This window comes from Oreochromis aureus, linkage group 23 (genome assembly GCF_013358895.1).
Source record: "Oreochromis aureus strain Israel breed Guangdong linkage group 23, ZZ_aureus, whole genome shotgun sequence".
Classification (NCBI taxonomy): Eukaryota; Metazoa; Chordata; class Actinopteri; order Cichliformes; family Cichlidae; genus Oreochromis; species Oreochromis aureus.
In genome coordinates this window covers 13336286-13350482 of record NC_052963.1, presented here as the reverse complement: position 1 = coordinate 13350482, position 14197 = coordinate 13336286, and the positions used below count along the sequence as shown (strand labels likewise).

Sequence of the window (14197 nt, the reverse complement as noted above, 5' to 3'; positions counted from 1 at the left end):
TCTTCACCTTGATCTCATCTCTCCAGAGGACATTGTTCCAGAAGTCTCTTGGCTTGTTCAGATGCAGTTTTACAAGCCTAAGCCATGATGGCATGAACTGTTTGGAGAGAAGAAACTTTCTCCTGGCAACGTCTTTTTCTAATTGTACTGTCATGAACTTTAACGTTTAACATGCTAACTGTAGATGTAGCTCTTTGTTTTGTTTTTGTAGTTTCTCTGAGCATTGCACAGCCTGACCTTTGGTGGAATTTACTGGGTATCCACTCCTGAGAAGACTGTGACATTGTTTTACACACCTGAATGCTCCAGACCAGCAAACTGCCAAAACTTTAGTTTTTTTAAGAGATGCTCACACTGGCTGGTTATCAGCCAATCAAATACAGTTGATTAGCAGCATTTGGCTGCTATTTTTTATTATCTTATCTTATGAAAGCTTTCTTTTTCTCATGACTGTGTCACTATAAATGAGATTTTCTTGAGCCATATATTTAATGATGACCCGATATGCACAAAAATATTTTTTGTCAGTTAATTATTCAGATTTACAACTTCAGTGTATTGCCTCGGAGAAGTATGTGACTTTCCATGAGCCTCTAGCACTGAAAGGCAGTTTGTATTTATGTCTGAGTGGTGCTTCAAGGTCTGGCAAGAGCATTTACATTGGGCATGCTTTATTAATGTGCAAATTAGAAAATTTCATTGTCCCCAGTTATTCAAGCAATCTCCCTTTCTCTGCATTTATTGATTCATCTATTGCTGCTCGTCTCATTCAATCATTTGCTCTCTCATCCTGTATTGCTCACATTCTTCAAAGTGGTTGCTCCAGTCCTCCAGATTCATTTATGCATGGACTTTAATGATCTCAATGGAATGAATGTCTTAAGAGTGTGAGTCAGTTATCATACCTAACCCAGTGTCTGATAATGAATTATTCAAGGCTGGCTGCATAACTTAAGCTGTCAAAAGATTTGTCATAGCTCTGGCTTATATCATAGCCTGCTCGTCAAGTTACGTATGCTTACGCACACACACACTAGCAGTCAAAAGTTTGGACACACATTGTAGATACTCACTGAAGACATCAAATATATGAAGCAAGATATATGGAATTATGTAGCAAATAAAAATTGATAAATAACTCTAAATATGTGTTATATTTTAGATTCCTCAAAGTAGCCGCCCTTTGCTTTGTTGACAGCGCTGCAAACCCTTGACCTTCTCTCAATGAGCTTCATGATGTAGTCACCTGAAATGGTTTTCACTTTACAGGTGTGCCTTTCTTGAAGAACCAATCAGCTAAGTAAAGAGAAACAACACTTCATCATTACTTTAAGAGCTTAAGCTCAGTCAGTCTGGAAAATTGCTAAAACTTTCAATGTGTCCTCAAGTGCAATTGCAAAAATCCAGTGCTACAAGTGCTACAATGAAACTGGCTCACATGAGGACCGCCCCAGGAAAGGAAGAAGAGGTGACCAAGAGTCACGTCTGCTGCTGAGGATAAATTCATCCGAGTCACCAGCCTCAGAAATCACAAGTTAACAGCACCTTAGATTAGAGCCCAGATAAATGGCACACAAAGTTCCAGTTAGCAGACATGTCTCTACATCCACTGTTCAGAGGAGACTGTGTCAATCAGGCCTTTATGGTCAAATAGCTGCTAAGAAAAAACTACTAAGGAAAAGCAACAAGCTAAAGAGATTTATTTGGGCCAAGAAACACAAGGAATGGAGATTAGACCAGTGGAAATCTTTGCTTTGGCCTGATGAGTCCAAATTTGAGATCTTTCGTTCCAGCTGACATGTCTTTGTGTGACTCAGAAAAGGTGAACGGATGCTCTCTACATGCATGGTTCCCACCGTGAAGCATGGAGGAGGAGGTGTGATGGTGTGGGGGTGCTTTGCTGGTGACACTGTTGGGGATTTATTCTAAACTCAAGGCACACTGAACCAGCATGGCTACCACAGCATCCTGCAGCGACATGCCATCCCATCAAGTTTGCGTTTAGTTGGGCCATCGTTTATTTTTTAACAGGACAATGACCCCAAACACACCTCCAGGCTGTGTGAGGCCTATTTGACCAATAAGGGGAGTGATGGAGTGCTGCACCAGATGGCCTGGCCTCCACTTGGCCTTCACCTGACCTAAACCCAATCAAGATGGTTTGGGATGAGATGGACCGCAGAGTGAAGGCAAAAGGGCCACCAAGTGCTCAGCATCTCTGGGATATTTATCTTTTTGGAGTCACTTCCTGCTGGCCATTAAATAGGATTTTAGTCAAAGACACCACTGCATCCATCATTTATATACAGTCTGTGGTTTTATGTTATAATATCTAGCTGAAGCTTTTATCCAAGTCAGTCTATACCTAAAATCCTCATAGTAATTCATATGAGTATATATTAAAAGAAATTATAGAAAAATATATCACACAGAATTAATTTAGTAAGTGAGCTATGGCTAACTATTAATATATTATATAGCTTTAAAAATTGGATATGCCAGTATTTTTATAATAGCTAATAAAGCCGACACAAAGAAGAAAATACTGTTGCTATTTTCGGTCTGAAACTATTTAAAGGTTAAGTAAGGATAAATTGATGTGGCCCCAAATCATAAAAGATGTGATTAAAAGAAACAGCTGAAGATAATAAAAAAAAAAATTATAATGCACGGGAGGTGCAGAAGACGAACAAAGAAAAGGAGATGATTATTTTTTTTGAAGTTCATTGAAAAGCAGCAGGCATGTTAAATTCTCCTTGAGGACAGCTCTTCAAAGTGAGAAGAAGCCTTTTAGAGCCAAACACTCAGCGAGAGTGAGCACTGAAAGAAAAAAATAAAAAACAGCCGTGGATGAAATTTTAATGCGATATCTTTTGAATAAGCTTGGTGAACCTGTAGGTGCTGACCCCACAGCGTGGTGCATAAATGTGACAGGATGCACAGCAAAATTCATCCTTAAAGGCACAGCTCCCAGCTTCAGCAGGTTTAAGCTGTTGTTTGATGGTGATTAAGTATTTTATCAGCATTTAACAACAAGAGAGAACGACTTGAGCTTTCTGGGTTTGTTCTTTTGTCCTCTAACTGCTCTCCAGTTTTCTTACACTCTTACCCTGATTATGTTTCTCCTTTTTCCTCCCTTGTGACTTTGCTTCATCACTTTCCCGTCTTCCCTCTGCTCAGACAGTAACTTCGTCCTGGGGAATGCTCAGGTCCAGTCTCTCTATCCCATTGTCTACTGCTCCGATGGCTTCTGCGAACTGACTGGCTTTGCCCGCGGCGAGCTGATGCAGAAGAGCTGCATGTGTCACTTTCTGTACGGGAGTGAGACCAGCAACCCTCTCACCACGCAGATGCAAAAAGCTCTGGATGAACGCCGGGAGTTCAAGACTGAAATCATTCTGTACAAGAAGAGCGGTAAGACTCAGTCGCTGGAGCAGACTGACAAGTTAAATAGCGTATAGTGCAGTATTTCTTTTTTCCAAATCAATATGTGTCTCTGTTCTGATCTCTTTTCATTGAAAAGGCTCTGAGTTCTGGTGTCTGTTGGACATTGTTCCCATCAAGAATGAGAAGGGCGAGGTGGTTCTGTTCCTGGTCTCACATAAGGACATCACAGAAAACAAGGACCAGGACCATGGCAATGAATCTGACATTGGTGAGCATCATCCACTCCCTGTCCAATTCACGTGAAATGAGCAAGGCATTAACGAGTATCAGTCAAACTACCTACTCTACTTACCTGCTGTCAGTTCTGTCGAGAGAGATGGCAAAGAGCCGATCAGTTCATACGATTCCATTAAAGAGAAGGGGTCAAATAAACACGGCATCCTTTAGACTATTGTGCATGGACTTATAAAACACATAAGCATAGTGCTGTGCATGAATGCACTAGCACATATTCACTGAACAAATACACTTTGCATTTAAAGAGCATGATGTGAGCATAGAGTGACGTGTGAGCGCGTTGCACATGATGAGCTGTAAATAATGCTAGTGGTTCGAGCAAACGCAGAGCTGCTGCAGCTGTCTATCTGAAGGTCTGATGGAGCTTCATGAATGAAACAGTGCAGTTTCTCACAGAACACAAACAAGTCGGGCAAGTCGATTGTCCTGCTTTCCCAAGTGGTAAATTTTAGGCAAACTTACTGTTATCTCTGTCAGTGCGCCCCAGGGTGGCTGTGGCTACAACGTAGCTTGCCATCACCAGTGTGTGAATGTGTGTGTGAATGGGTGGATGACTGGATGTGTAAAGCGCTTTGGGGTCCTTAGGAACTAGAAAAGCGCTATATAAATACAGGCCATTTACCATTTACCATTTATCATCAAGAACTTAAAGCACATATCGAGATTTCTGTGTGCTACTTTGACTGTTTATCTGAAAATATAAGTGGACACTTACATTTCCACATGGTCTAATATTCCTGTGTCGGTGTTGTTCCTACATCATGATGGCAATGTTGGTCCAGAATCAGCGTCGCAGCTGACTTGTTTACACTGTCTTAGCATTCAGATGCATTCAGTTAGCGTTAGCCAAGAAGTTAGCTAACTGTCACGAGGAACCCAACATGGGGAACCTAAACTTGGCAAACAGGAAACCTGACTTGATAATATATTTATTATATTGTATGAATTCCTAAAGAAAACACCTGAAATGCTCAGTTTTATATAAACAAAGGAATTTGTTTTTTCCTTTTCCTCCATATTCCAAAGCTATGACATCACAACAACGTGACTGGTCAGTTGCAACGCTGATCCTAGACCAACATTGTTAGGATGACACAGGAAGAACACCAACATGGGAATATCAGACAGACCTACTTTACAGTGAATTCATCACCTTATTTATTTATTTTTTTGCTGTTTTCTGCTTTGTGGAGGGCATTTGCTATGTGCTGAAAACTTTTCTGTATGTGTGGCTGAGGGATGTAAAGACATAACCACCAGCTCCACAGCAGCCGGGAGTAAATGTACAGCATCGCTCCACTAATCTAATGCTGTCATCACCTCACAGGTAGTGTTTTGCACGGCCTCAGACATTTAGATTATGGCTCTCAATAACTATGGTTAACAGCCAGGACCTAAAGTGAAACACATTAGCTTTAGATTACAGATCTCAGTGTAGCCAATACACTACAATGTTCATAATGTTGCTCAATTAAACCAGACAACAGTCGTCCCCAAGCTATTTCTCATTTGCCTCCTTTTAGATTCAGTTGTAGGCATGTGCAGGTTAGCACGGTGAGAGTTTCTGCCACATTAGTGCTTTGTTCTCCTATTGTGTGCCCTTGTTCTCAGATGAGGAAACTGGTCTGGAGATTCGCCAGATCAGCCGCCCCTCAGGCTGTAACATGGAGCGCCGGCGCAGTCGGGCTGTCCTCTATCAGCTGTCGGGACACCTGCAGAAACAGGACAAAACCAAGAGCAAGCTGAAGATCAACAGTGTGAGATGTGCTGTGTTTGGTGGTTTAAATTATCCACAGCCAATGTCGTTTTTTTAAAGCTCAGTGACCTCTGACTTTTACTCTACAGTGACAATTCTCCTTTGCTAAATATCAAAAAATATCAAAAGTAACTGACAAGCAATTCCTGCTCCACAGAGGATGCGCCATTTTAAATATAAATACCCCGTCACTGACTTTGGAGCCCTGACTAAGCCTTTAGTGAGGCCAAAAGTAGCTGTGTCATCAGCATGTTTTGCCTGTAGGGAAAGCTGCAGCCTCCAGGAGAGTGCAACTGAAGAGCAAGACTATAAGGTGTCGGGGGTTTACTGGCTTTACTGATTAAGAGGGTTGTCATGGTTTCAAGAGCTTTGCTTGTGACTGTGATCTGCATTCTAATTCAAAAAGATGAATGCTTGTAAATTCAAGCAACCTGAATGAGATAAAGACTGCCAAACTGCCTCCAACATGCGAGGAACAGTCGGAATAGCCATTTGTCTTCAGCTTGGCCAATTTTATTTAGATTTGATGGTGATATAAGTCTCAATCACGCCAATCCAGTGGAACCATAAATTATACCTTCACATCTAGTGCTAAAGATGAAATATTTAATGGAGATGAAAAGCCCCTCCCCATTGTTAACTTGGCAGATATATAATGCTAATATTGTTAATTTATGCCCATTAATTCTCCTGTGTGTTTTTCCGTGTGGCACATCAAGAGCGTTCTCGGAGCCAATGCGAACCCTGTCCCCGAGTATAAGGTGGCCGATGTCCAAAAATCCCGTTTCATCCTCCTTCACTACGGTGCGTTCAAGGCCGGCTGGGATTGGCTGATCTTGTTGGCCACTTTCTACGTTGCCATCACCGTTCCCTATAACGTTTGCTTCACGGCTGTCGAGATACGAGAGGACGGCGGCTCGGCGGCGCGAAACCCACCGAGTGTCAGCGATATCTTGGTGGAGATACTTTTTATCATTGGTAAGCCCATTTGAAGATGCTCCCCCTCTCTCTGCCAGTCATTTCTCTTTTAACTCCTATCCGTTTATCATTTTCTATCCAATTTTATGAACCACATTTAAAAATGAGCACCTTTTTTTCTGCAGGAAACATCTATGAATGGTGAATATAATATGAGCCTGAAATGATCAAGTATCTATATAGAACTCACACAAAAGTATTTACAAAGGCCCAAATCCCATAAATGTTTTCATTAAACAGCCTGTGAGACAAATGATACCCACTGTCCTGAGCTCTCGAAAAGTCCCTTCAGTCAAAAGGGGATGTTAGTGTCCATGTGACTCCACATTTCCCATCGCAGCTGCACTAACCAGGTCATCCAGGCCTGTGTTTTGTTCCATTTGTACCAAAACATGAATACAGTTTGTATTTAGGTAATCTGGGTCAGTCTGGAAGTGGAACTTGTAAGATCAGACTGCTTTAAAAGCCACCAGGAGCTCACATTAGTCACTCGTGTAGGCTTCTATTCAGCTGTGTCCATGGGATTTATCTCTTTTATACAGATTTTTTTTTTTTTGGGAGCAACATTAAAACTGAGGAAACTAGTGCACAACTACTGCCAGCAGCTAGTTAGCATAAAGACTTTAGACAGGAAGAAACAGCAAGTGAAAAAAACAAACAAGCAAAACAGTTTTCTTTTTTCTGTTTTTCTTTTTTGCCATTTGGCTTTGTTTAGAGCTTAATGTCAAAATCAGTTTACATCGTAGGCCAAGTACAGCCCACAGTGGAAGAAAATTTCAACAATACATCTCAGTTTTTCTGCATGATGGGCTTCAGAAATAAATCTATAAATTTACAGAAAAAGTTCTGTTAGCTCATTGCACAGACTGTCCTGTAATTATAAAATGGAAAATTGACAGAAAATCCTCTTTTTACTTTAATTTTTTTACAGTGAACCCACTGTAAAAATTGTAAATTTCAAAATTAAACAGTAAAAAACAGGCACTTTCAGTCATTTAATGGTTTATGAATGAACGTGGAGAAGGTCCTTTAAGTTATGAAAACACAGATAAAAGTAAAATTTATGCCACCCTTCAAAAATAATTTTTAAAATGATTTAAGATTTATGCGCTTCGTCCAAAGCTGTCCAGTGGCTTTAGAAAAGCGGGTCGATTCTGGCCCCTGAGACTTATGTTTGACAACCCTGGTTTAGCAAACACAATACTTGTTTGATTTACAGGTACTGGTTGTGCTAGCTCAGTCCCTTTGGTTCTGCCGAGTAACTGGCTGCTGGCTTTAGCCTCATATTTATGCTACAGGCATGGCTGCAGTATCAAATTTCTCATCTACTGCTCATAAAAAATGCAAGTAAACGTTACCAAACTGACACAGTGTTGCTTTAGGTAAGAAAGTGACTGATTAATCACAAGAAGGAGGGTCAATTAGACTTTAAGGTTTTGGCACACTGCATTTCAACCTTCATTTGTGATTTCATTCTTTTTCTTTCTTGTTTTTATCTGTGGTGAAGGTGGAGTTCCTTTTATTTTTTGCTAGCCAGTTCTATTTCAATAGAAGTTGGGTTGCACTGTAAAAAAAAAAAAAATTGTAATATAAAAGTATTGTACTGTGTATTTTACAGTTTTGTACTGTTTTTCTAGAATATCATTAAATTTACAGTGATTTCACATTTCAAATGTAAAATAACATAAAATCACTGTAAATGTAATAAAACATAATTTTCCTGTTTTTTAAATGTATTTGTCTGCATATTTAGATTGTTAAAATACATTCACAAATGTATCATAATTTCACAAATATTTGTCCGTTAATTGAAAGATTGAACTGTTAAATTCAAATGTAATGCTATGGAAAAATATATAAAATGATTCTTATAAACTTTTTTTACATCAATTAATGTTATTTAGGGCAATCGTAGCTCAAGAGCTGGCAGTTCGTTTTGTAATCAGAAGGTTGCTGGTTCGAGCCCCGGCTTGGACGGTCTCAGTTGTTGTGTCCTATGGGAAGACACTTCACCTACCGCCTACTGGTGATGGCCAGAGGGGCCGATGGCGCAGTATGGCAGCCTCACTTTTGTCAGTCTGCCCCAGGGCAGCTGTGGCTACAACTGTAGCTTGCCTCCACCAGTGTATGAATTCAAGAGTGAACTGTATATTTCTGTACATTTAAGTATTATTATTCATATTGCCGCATTCATTGACCTTGTTTTTAGGTAATTTCATTGTTTAATCACATTAAAATGTTCCTAATTTAATGTTTAAAAGCACTTGAAAAAGGCAAAATCCCATGTAAAATTAGGGCAACAAACTGTATTGTCATTACTGAAAATAACCGTATTTTTATGGGAAAGTTATTTTCTGGTATTATTTTGCCGCCCCAGCTGCCAGAATATTACTGGTTTTTTAGGATTTTTTTTTTACAGTGTGGTCTTGGTAATCCAACTGGGTCATCATACAGCAGTACATGGACTTCTCCAGATTTAATGGTTGCAGTTCTTATGATGCCTTTCGTGTGCTTCTTTCTAGATATCGTGTTGAACTTCCGAACAACTTACGTGAGCACGTCGGGTCAGGTGGTCTATGACGCCCGTTCTATATATATTCACTACGTCACGTCCTGGCTGTCTGTGGATCTGATCGCCGCCTTGCCCTTTGACCTGCTCTATGCCTTCAATATCAGTGTGGTGAGTCTGCAGCAATGACTCTTAGTTGGTTACACAATGGTTAGAATAGAGGCATGATGCATAAATCCTGCATGCTTGACTGTTGCTTGTGCTTTTGTGATCCTTTAGTTATGATTTTTATGCATTTTTGTGCACGTGACATGAAGGTAGCGGCTCTAAGGGCCCCGCTGGTGGTCATAGACCTCATTCTTTTATCAGTAGCACTCTCCTGCTGACACTCTTTCACTGCTGATTTAATAAGGCCATTAAACTGAACATGCTCAGTGGTCACCAAGACAACAACGCCTGCACTTAAACTCACAAAAACTCGAATTGAAAAGTGACTGACAACTTTTTGTTCCATATTTTTTTTGAAACGTTGCTCTTCCTGTGCAAATATGTTGCAAGAGTGGCTTCGAAAGGGAGGAAAGCCGAGAGGGTTAGCATCAACCAGAACTCATTATTAGGTAACCGGTAATTAAGTTGATAAATGAGTATGCTGAGGACAAATTACCGTTTGAGACAAGTAGATTAGCCAGATGATGCTCAGTGCAGATCCTGATAGCTGTTCATACAGAAAAGATTGCAACTGGCTCGTGAGGCTACACTACAGAGAAATCTAAAGGACCACAAGATGGTAAAATTGCTATGAATGCACAAAAGATTTCTTATATATGAGAAAAAACAATTTTATTTTTTTTTACTTAGGTATAATATTTTTTTTTTACTACGTTTTTATAGAGCATTTACAGCTCATGTCCCCATTGTGCTGTTTCTCATAAAGAGATATGTCTGTATTTTCAGGGGTTGCAAGTCTAAAAGGCTGTGGGACTCTAGATGTGGAGGACCAGACTTCTGGCACTTCTTTAAGGCTTCCTGGTTGCATCCTTAACCACTAGATGTTATAAAAAAAAAAAATAAAGTACTGATGTGACAAGTGGAGTGTATATACTGTATTTTTTCAGCCAAAAAGCAGTTAAAGTTTCATAATACAGATGGACGATGACCCAAAAGATTGAAGAGTGTCTGTCCTCCCAAAAAAACAGAAGTTTAGTAAAGCAACAAAGTGGAGTATTCTTGCTCGGTCAAGTCAGTCACCTGATCTTAAACCAATTGAACGTGCATGTCACTTGTTGAAGACTAAACTTTGGACAGAAAGCCCCACAAACAAACAGCAACTGAAAGCCGCTACAGTGAAGGTCTATGATAGCATTTAAAAGGAGGAAACCCAGCATCTGGTGATTTCCATGAGTTTAAGACCTCAGACTCTCATTGCACGCAAAGGGTTTTCAACCAAGTATTAGAGATGAACACTTTATTTTCAGTTATTTAATTTGTCCAGTTACTTTTGAGCCCCTGAAATGATGGGATTGTGTTAAAAATGTTGTAGTTCATCACATTTTTATGCAATCCTTTTGTTCAACCTCCTGAATTAAAGCTCAAAGTCTGCACTTCAGCTGCGTCTGAGTTATTTCATTTAAAATTCATTGTGGTAATGTACAGAACCAAAATTAAAAAATGTTGTATTCAAACACCACTTTAGTGAAGTCCCAGAATAAAACTAAGGAGCTGGAAATCATAATAACAGGTGCTTGTTAAAAACATTACAGTTACACTTCCCATGAAGTCGTCTTTGAACCACAAACTTTTTTCTGATTTTTTTGTGCAACACAGCCATGTAACTAAAGGCAGATCTGTATATACAGTGTGTGATTAGCATGACACTGAGTTGGAGTTTTTTGGTTTGTTAGTCTGTTTGTTTTGGGTTTTTTCTAATCATTTATTTTTTAGATTATTATCATCATATTTTTGTAACTTTCTTCCTCTGTGATTAGAACAGGAGCAAAGCAGAGCATTCATACACCTGTCTCTTCTTTGCCGATTCTTAATCACGTCCAGGTTTCTGGATTTAATTCTTGTCTCTGTGTGGTGTAATCCATCATGCGTTGTGTGGAAACCAGAGCTGCTTCAGTGAACAGGCTACTAATTGGACACAGAAATGAGAAAGGAATTGCACAGAATGAGAAAAATCAATATCGTGAGCATGTTTGAGGAGGTAAGATGGAGCATCAGGACTGTTTTCACTAAAGTATGATAACATCAGTGACTTCCTCTGCCTGCTACAACTGAATTTGAACCAGCTCTGAATTTATTTTCTTGGGCTATTTTAATTCTGTCTATGTTGTAAGGCTACTGAGGCATTTTTTTTGCTGTTTGTCTGAGCTGTAAATAGGTTTGTGCACCAGGTCCCTCAGTAACATAGCTCACTATCAAGGTGACTGATTAAGACTGTCAGTGTCCACGAATACTTCTAATTACAAACCTTCCCCAGCTCCAGATGTGAAAAAGATTAAACCTGACTATTTCTAATTCAAGTCCTGGTAAATATTCTACCCTACCTATCTGAGAGTAACTAATCCCATCCTAATGAGCTCTACTTGTCATATTTGCCGTTACAAGTATTTGCCTTCCCTTCTGTCTCTGACTCCCAGAACTTCGGCGTTCACATGCTGAAGACGGTGCGCCTGCTACGCCTTTTACGCCTCCTGCAGAAGCTGGATCGTTACTCCCAGTACAGCGCTGTGGTCCTCACACTGCTCATGTCCACCTTTGCACTGCTGGCCCACTGGATGGCCTGTGTGTGGTACTTCATTGGGCGCAGCGAGATCGAAAGTAATAGCCTCACCTCCTGGGATATAGGTTTGTGTCTATGTGTCTGTATTGTGGTTTCATTTAAAGATTTAAGGGGATTCATTTGATGGGGGGGAAAGAGCAAAGAGACAGGGAGACAGACCCAAACAAAGATTGTGCGTGTCATTTTAAATGCTCCGAAGCAAAGCATGAAGACACTCTTCTATGTGCAGCTTGTATGTGTGTCCTTTCACTGCGAAAACACTTCTAATTATGGTGATCTGTTTCCCCTCCTACTGCGCTCACCGGTGCCAAACAACAACAATACTGCGAGGTGCATGTGGTGCTGGTGCTTATCCTGTTTGAGCAATTTAACGCAACAAAGCGCAATGAGACAAAAGACTAGAGAGGGAGGACGACGGTGAGCAGCGGTTAAAGATATATCGTTTTCTCTGATTTGGGGATGTACATGGATGTAAATGTACACGTGGGGTGGGCTAAGGTGGAGAAGTGGGTCAGCCGTTTATCATAGGGTTGGTAATTGAGCTTGCACAAATTGCTTCCGATGAGGAGGCTTGTTCTCCACTAGTCAAGCTTAATGAGAGTTGTGCACACGAGGTTTAAAAGCTCTCTTACCAGTTTATTTATGTAACACTACACAAGTCAGCTCCGGGTTTGCTACAACTCAGACAAAAAGCTATGTTTTACTCTTGAAATTGCAACATTCTGATAGAGACTCAGCAGGAAAGAAGACAAGGGAGCAGACAATAATGCACAAAAGTCTCTGTATTTTGCTTCCAAATGACGGGCATTATGTGTTTTGTTTAAATGGGTCTTGAGCAATAGTTCTCCAGGGTTTCTGAAGGTCTTTCAAAGTCTTATTTGGCCATTGGAGGGCCAAGAAGAAGGATAGGGATGATGTTGTGTTTACACATAACAGACAACTTAGCAAAGAACACATTTTAAATTGTATCTTTAGGCACTAAAGAACAGCCTGTTCTAGATCTAGTCATAGGTTTTTGTCCATTTTTGCATCTGTTTTGTGTTTTGACTGAATTGAATATATGACTAGATGATAGAGTTTAGCTTTTTTAAGCATTATAAGAGTATGTTATATCGGTATTGTGCGCCACTATGCCTAATCATTTTAAAGCCATTTAGGGTTCTGACATTTTCTTATATTAAGTACTTCAAAGAATGAGCTCTGCTTATATAAGTCATGCCCGTTACTGCGGTTGATTAAAAACAAGTAGTAGTATGAAGCAAATATGAGAAGTCCCTTGTGATGTAAGTAATTTCTAAGAGACTTTGACTTCCTGTCAAAATGTTAAAACAGCCACAAGCTGACAGATAATGAGACTTATTATTTGCACTGTGCATAAATACAATCTGACATTATCTAAAATGCTTGCATGCAGTGTCAGACGTGTACGCCTCCCAAATGCACATACACCAAAGCTGAAGGAATGACTCTACCCTTCCAGGCTTGTTACCACCGCTAATGAAGCCTTCTAGTAAAGGTCATCAAACAAACACGGATTCACTCTCATTAAACTGACAAACTCTTCTGGACTGTCCCACTTCCCCCACCAGGCTGGCTCCATGAACTGGCCAAACGCTTGGGAACGCCATACTTTATGGCACCGCTGACCTCCCTGCTGGGAGTCTCTGAATCGCCTCAAGAGACTGTGACAGCAGGACTAAGCAATTACAGCCAGTGGAACGGCTCTAGTTTGGAGCCACTGAACGGGCCGAGCGTGTTGGATTCAGGCCAGTGGAATGGCAGCAAGACCAGAGTGAGGGCACCAAATGGCTCAGGGATGACAGTGAGCGGCGGACCGTCTGTCAGGAGCTCCTACGTGACATCACTCTACTTCGCCCTGAGCAGTCTGACCAGCGTGGGCTTTGGCAACGTTTCAGCCAACACGGACTCTGAGAAGATCTTCTCCATCTGCACCATGCTGATCGGAGGTGGGCAAAACCTCAACATCAAAATCAGATGTTCTTAACCCTTTAAAGCCTGAGCCAATAAAAAATAAATAAAAAAATAAATAAATAAAAATATATATATATATATATATATAGATATATATATATCTATATATATATATATATAGGGTTTTTTCAGCAACCAAAAAATTATGTAGAAAAAAATAATCTGTTAAAAAGCAGCAAATTTACTTGTAATTTTCTGCTAGTATTTTACCTGTTTGTTTGTTTGTTTGTTTGTTTGCTTTTTTATGCAAATGAGGAATTGTGTAGTGTTAAAATTTCATGCTTGGTTTTCAAAATATGGAAAAAAAATCTGTTAAAAGAAATATATACATTTTTACAGTGCTGATTTGAAACAAAACAAACATGATATAAGAAAATGCCACTTTTGCCCAGTAATCCCAAGTTATTTAAACCTCACACTGCACATTTAATGCTGGACGTTAAGCGAAATCACACAAGTTCCTCAAGTACTGCAAAAAACATCTCATCTTTTC

General features: G+C 40.0%; 1 protein-coding gene across 1 annotated transcript in view; it reads left to right on the top strand.

Annotated features, from left to right (window-relative positions):
- The window catches only part of LOC116321868 (potassium voltage-gated channel subfamily H member 8-like), a 47051-nt gene that overhangs the window by 12013 nt on the left and 20841 nt on the right, over positions 1-14197 (top strand). The window contains exons 2-8 of the mRNA XM_039606470.1: positions 3181-3414; positions 3524-3655; positions 5296-5441; positions 6160-6418; positions 8941-9098; positions 11570-11777; positions 13302-13679. Of these exons, the coding sequence (XP_039462404.1) occupies positions 3181-3414; positions 3524-3655; positions 5296-5441; positions 6160-6418; positions 8941-9098; positions 11570-11777; positions 13302-13679 (1515 nt within the window). The remainder of the gene's footprint in view (positions 1-3180; positions 3415-3523; positions 3656-5295; positions 5442-6159; positions 6419-8940; positions 9099-11569; positions 11778-13301; positions 13680-14197) is intronic.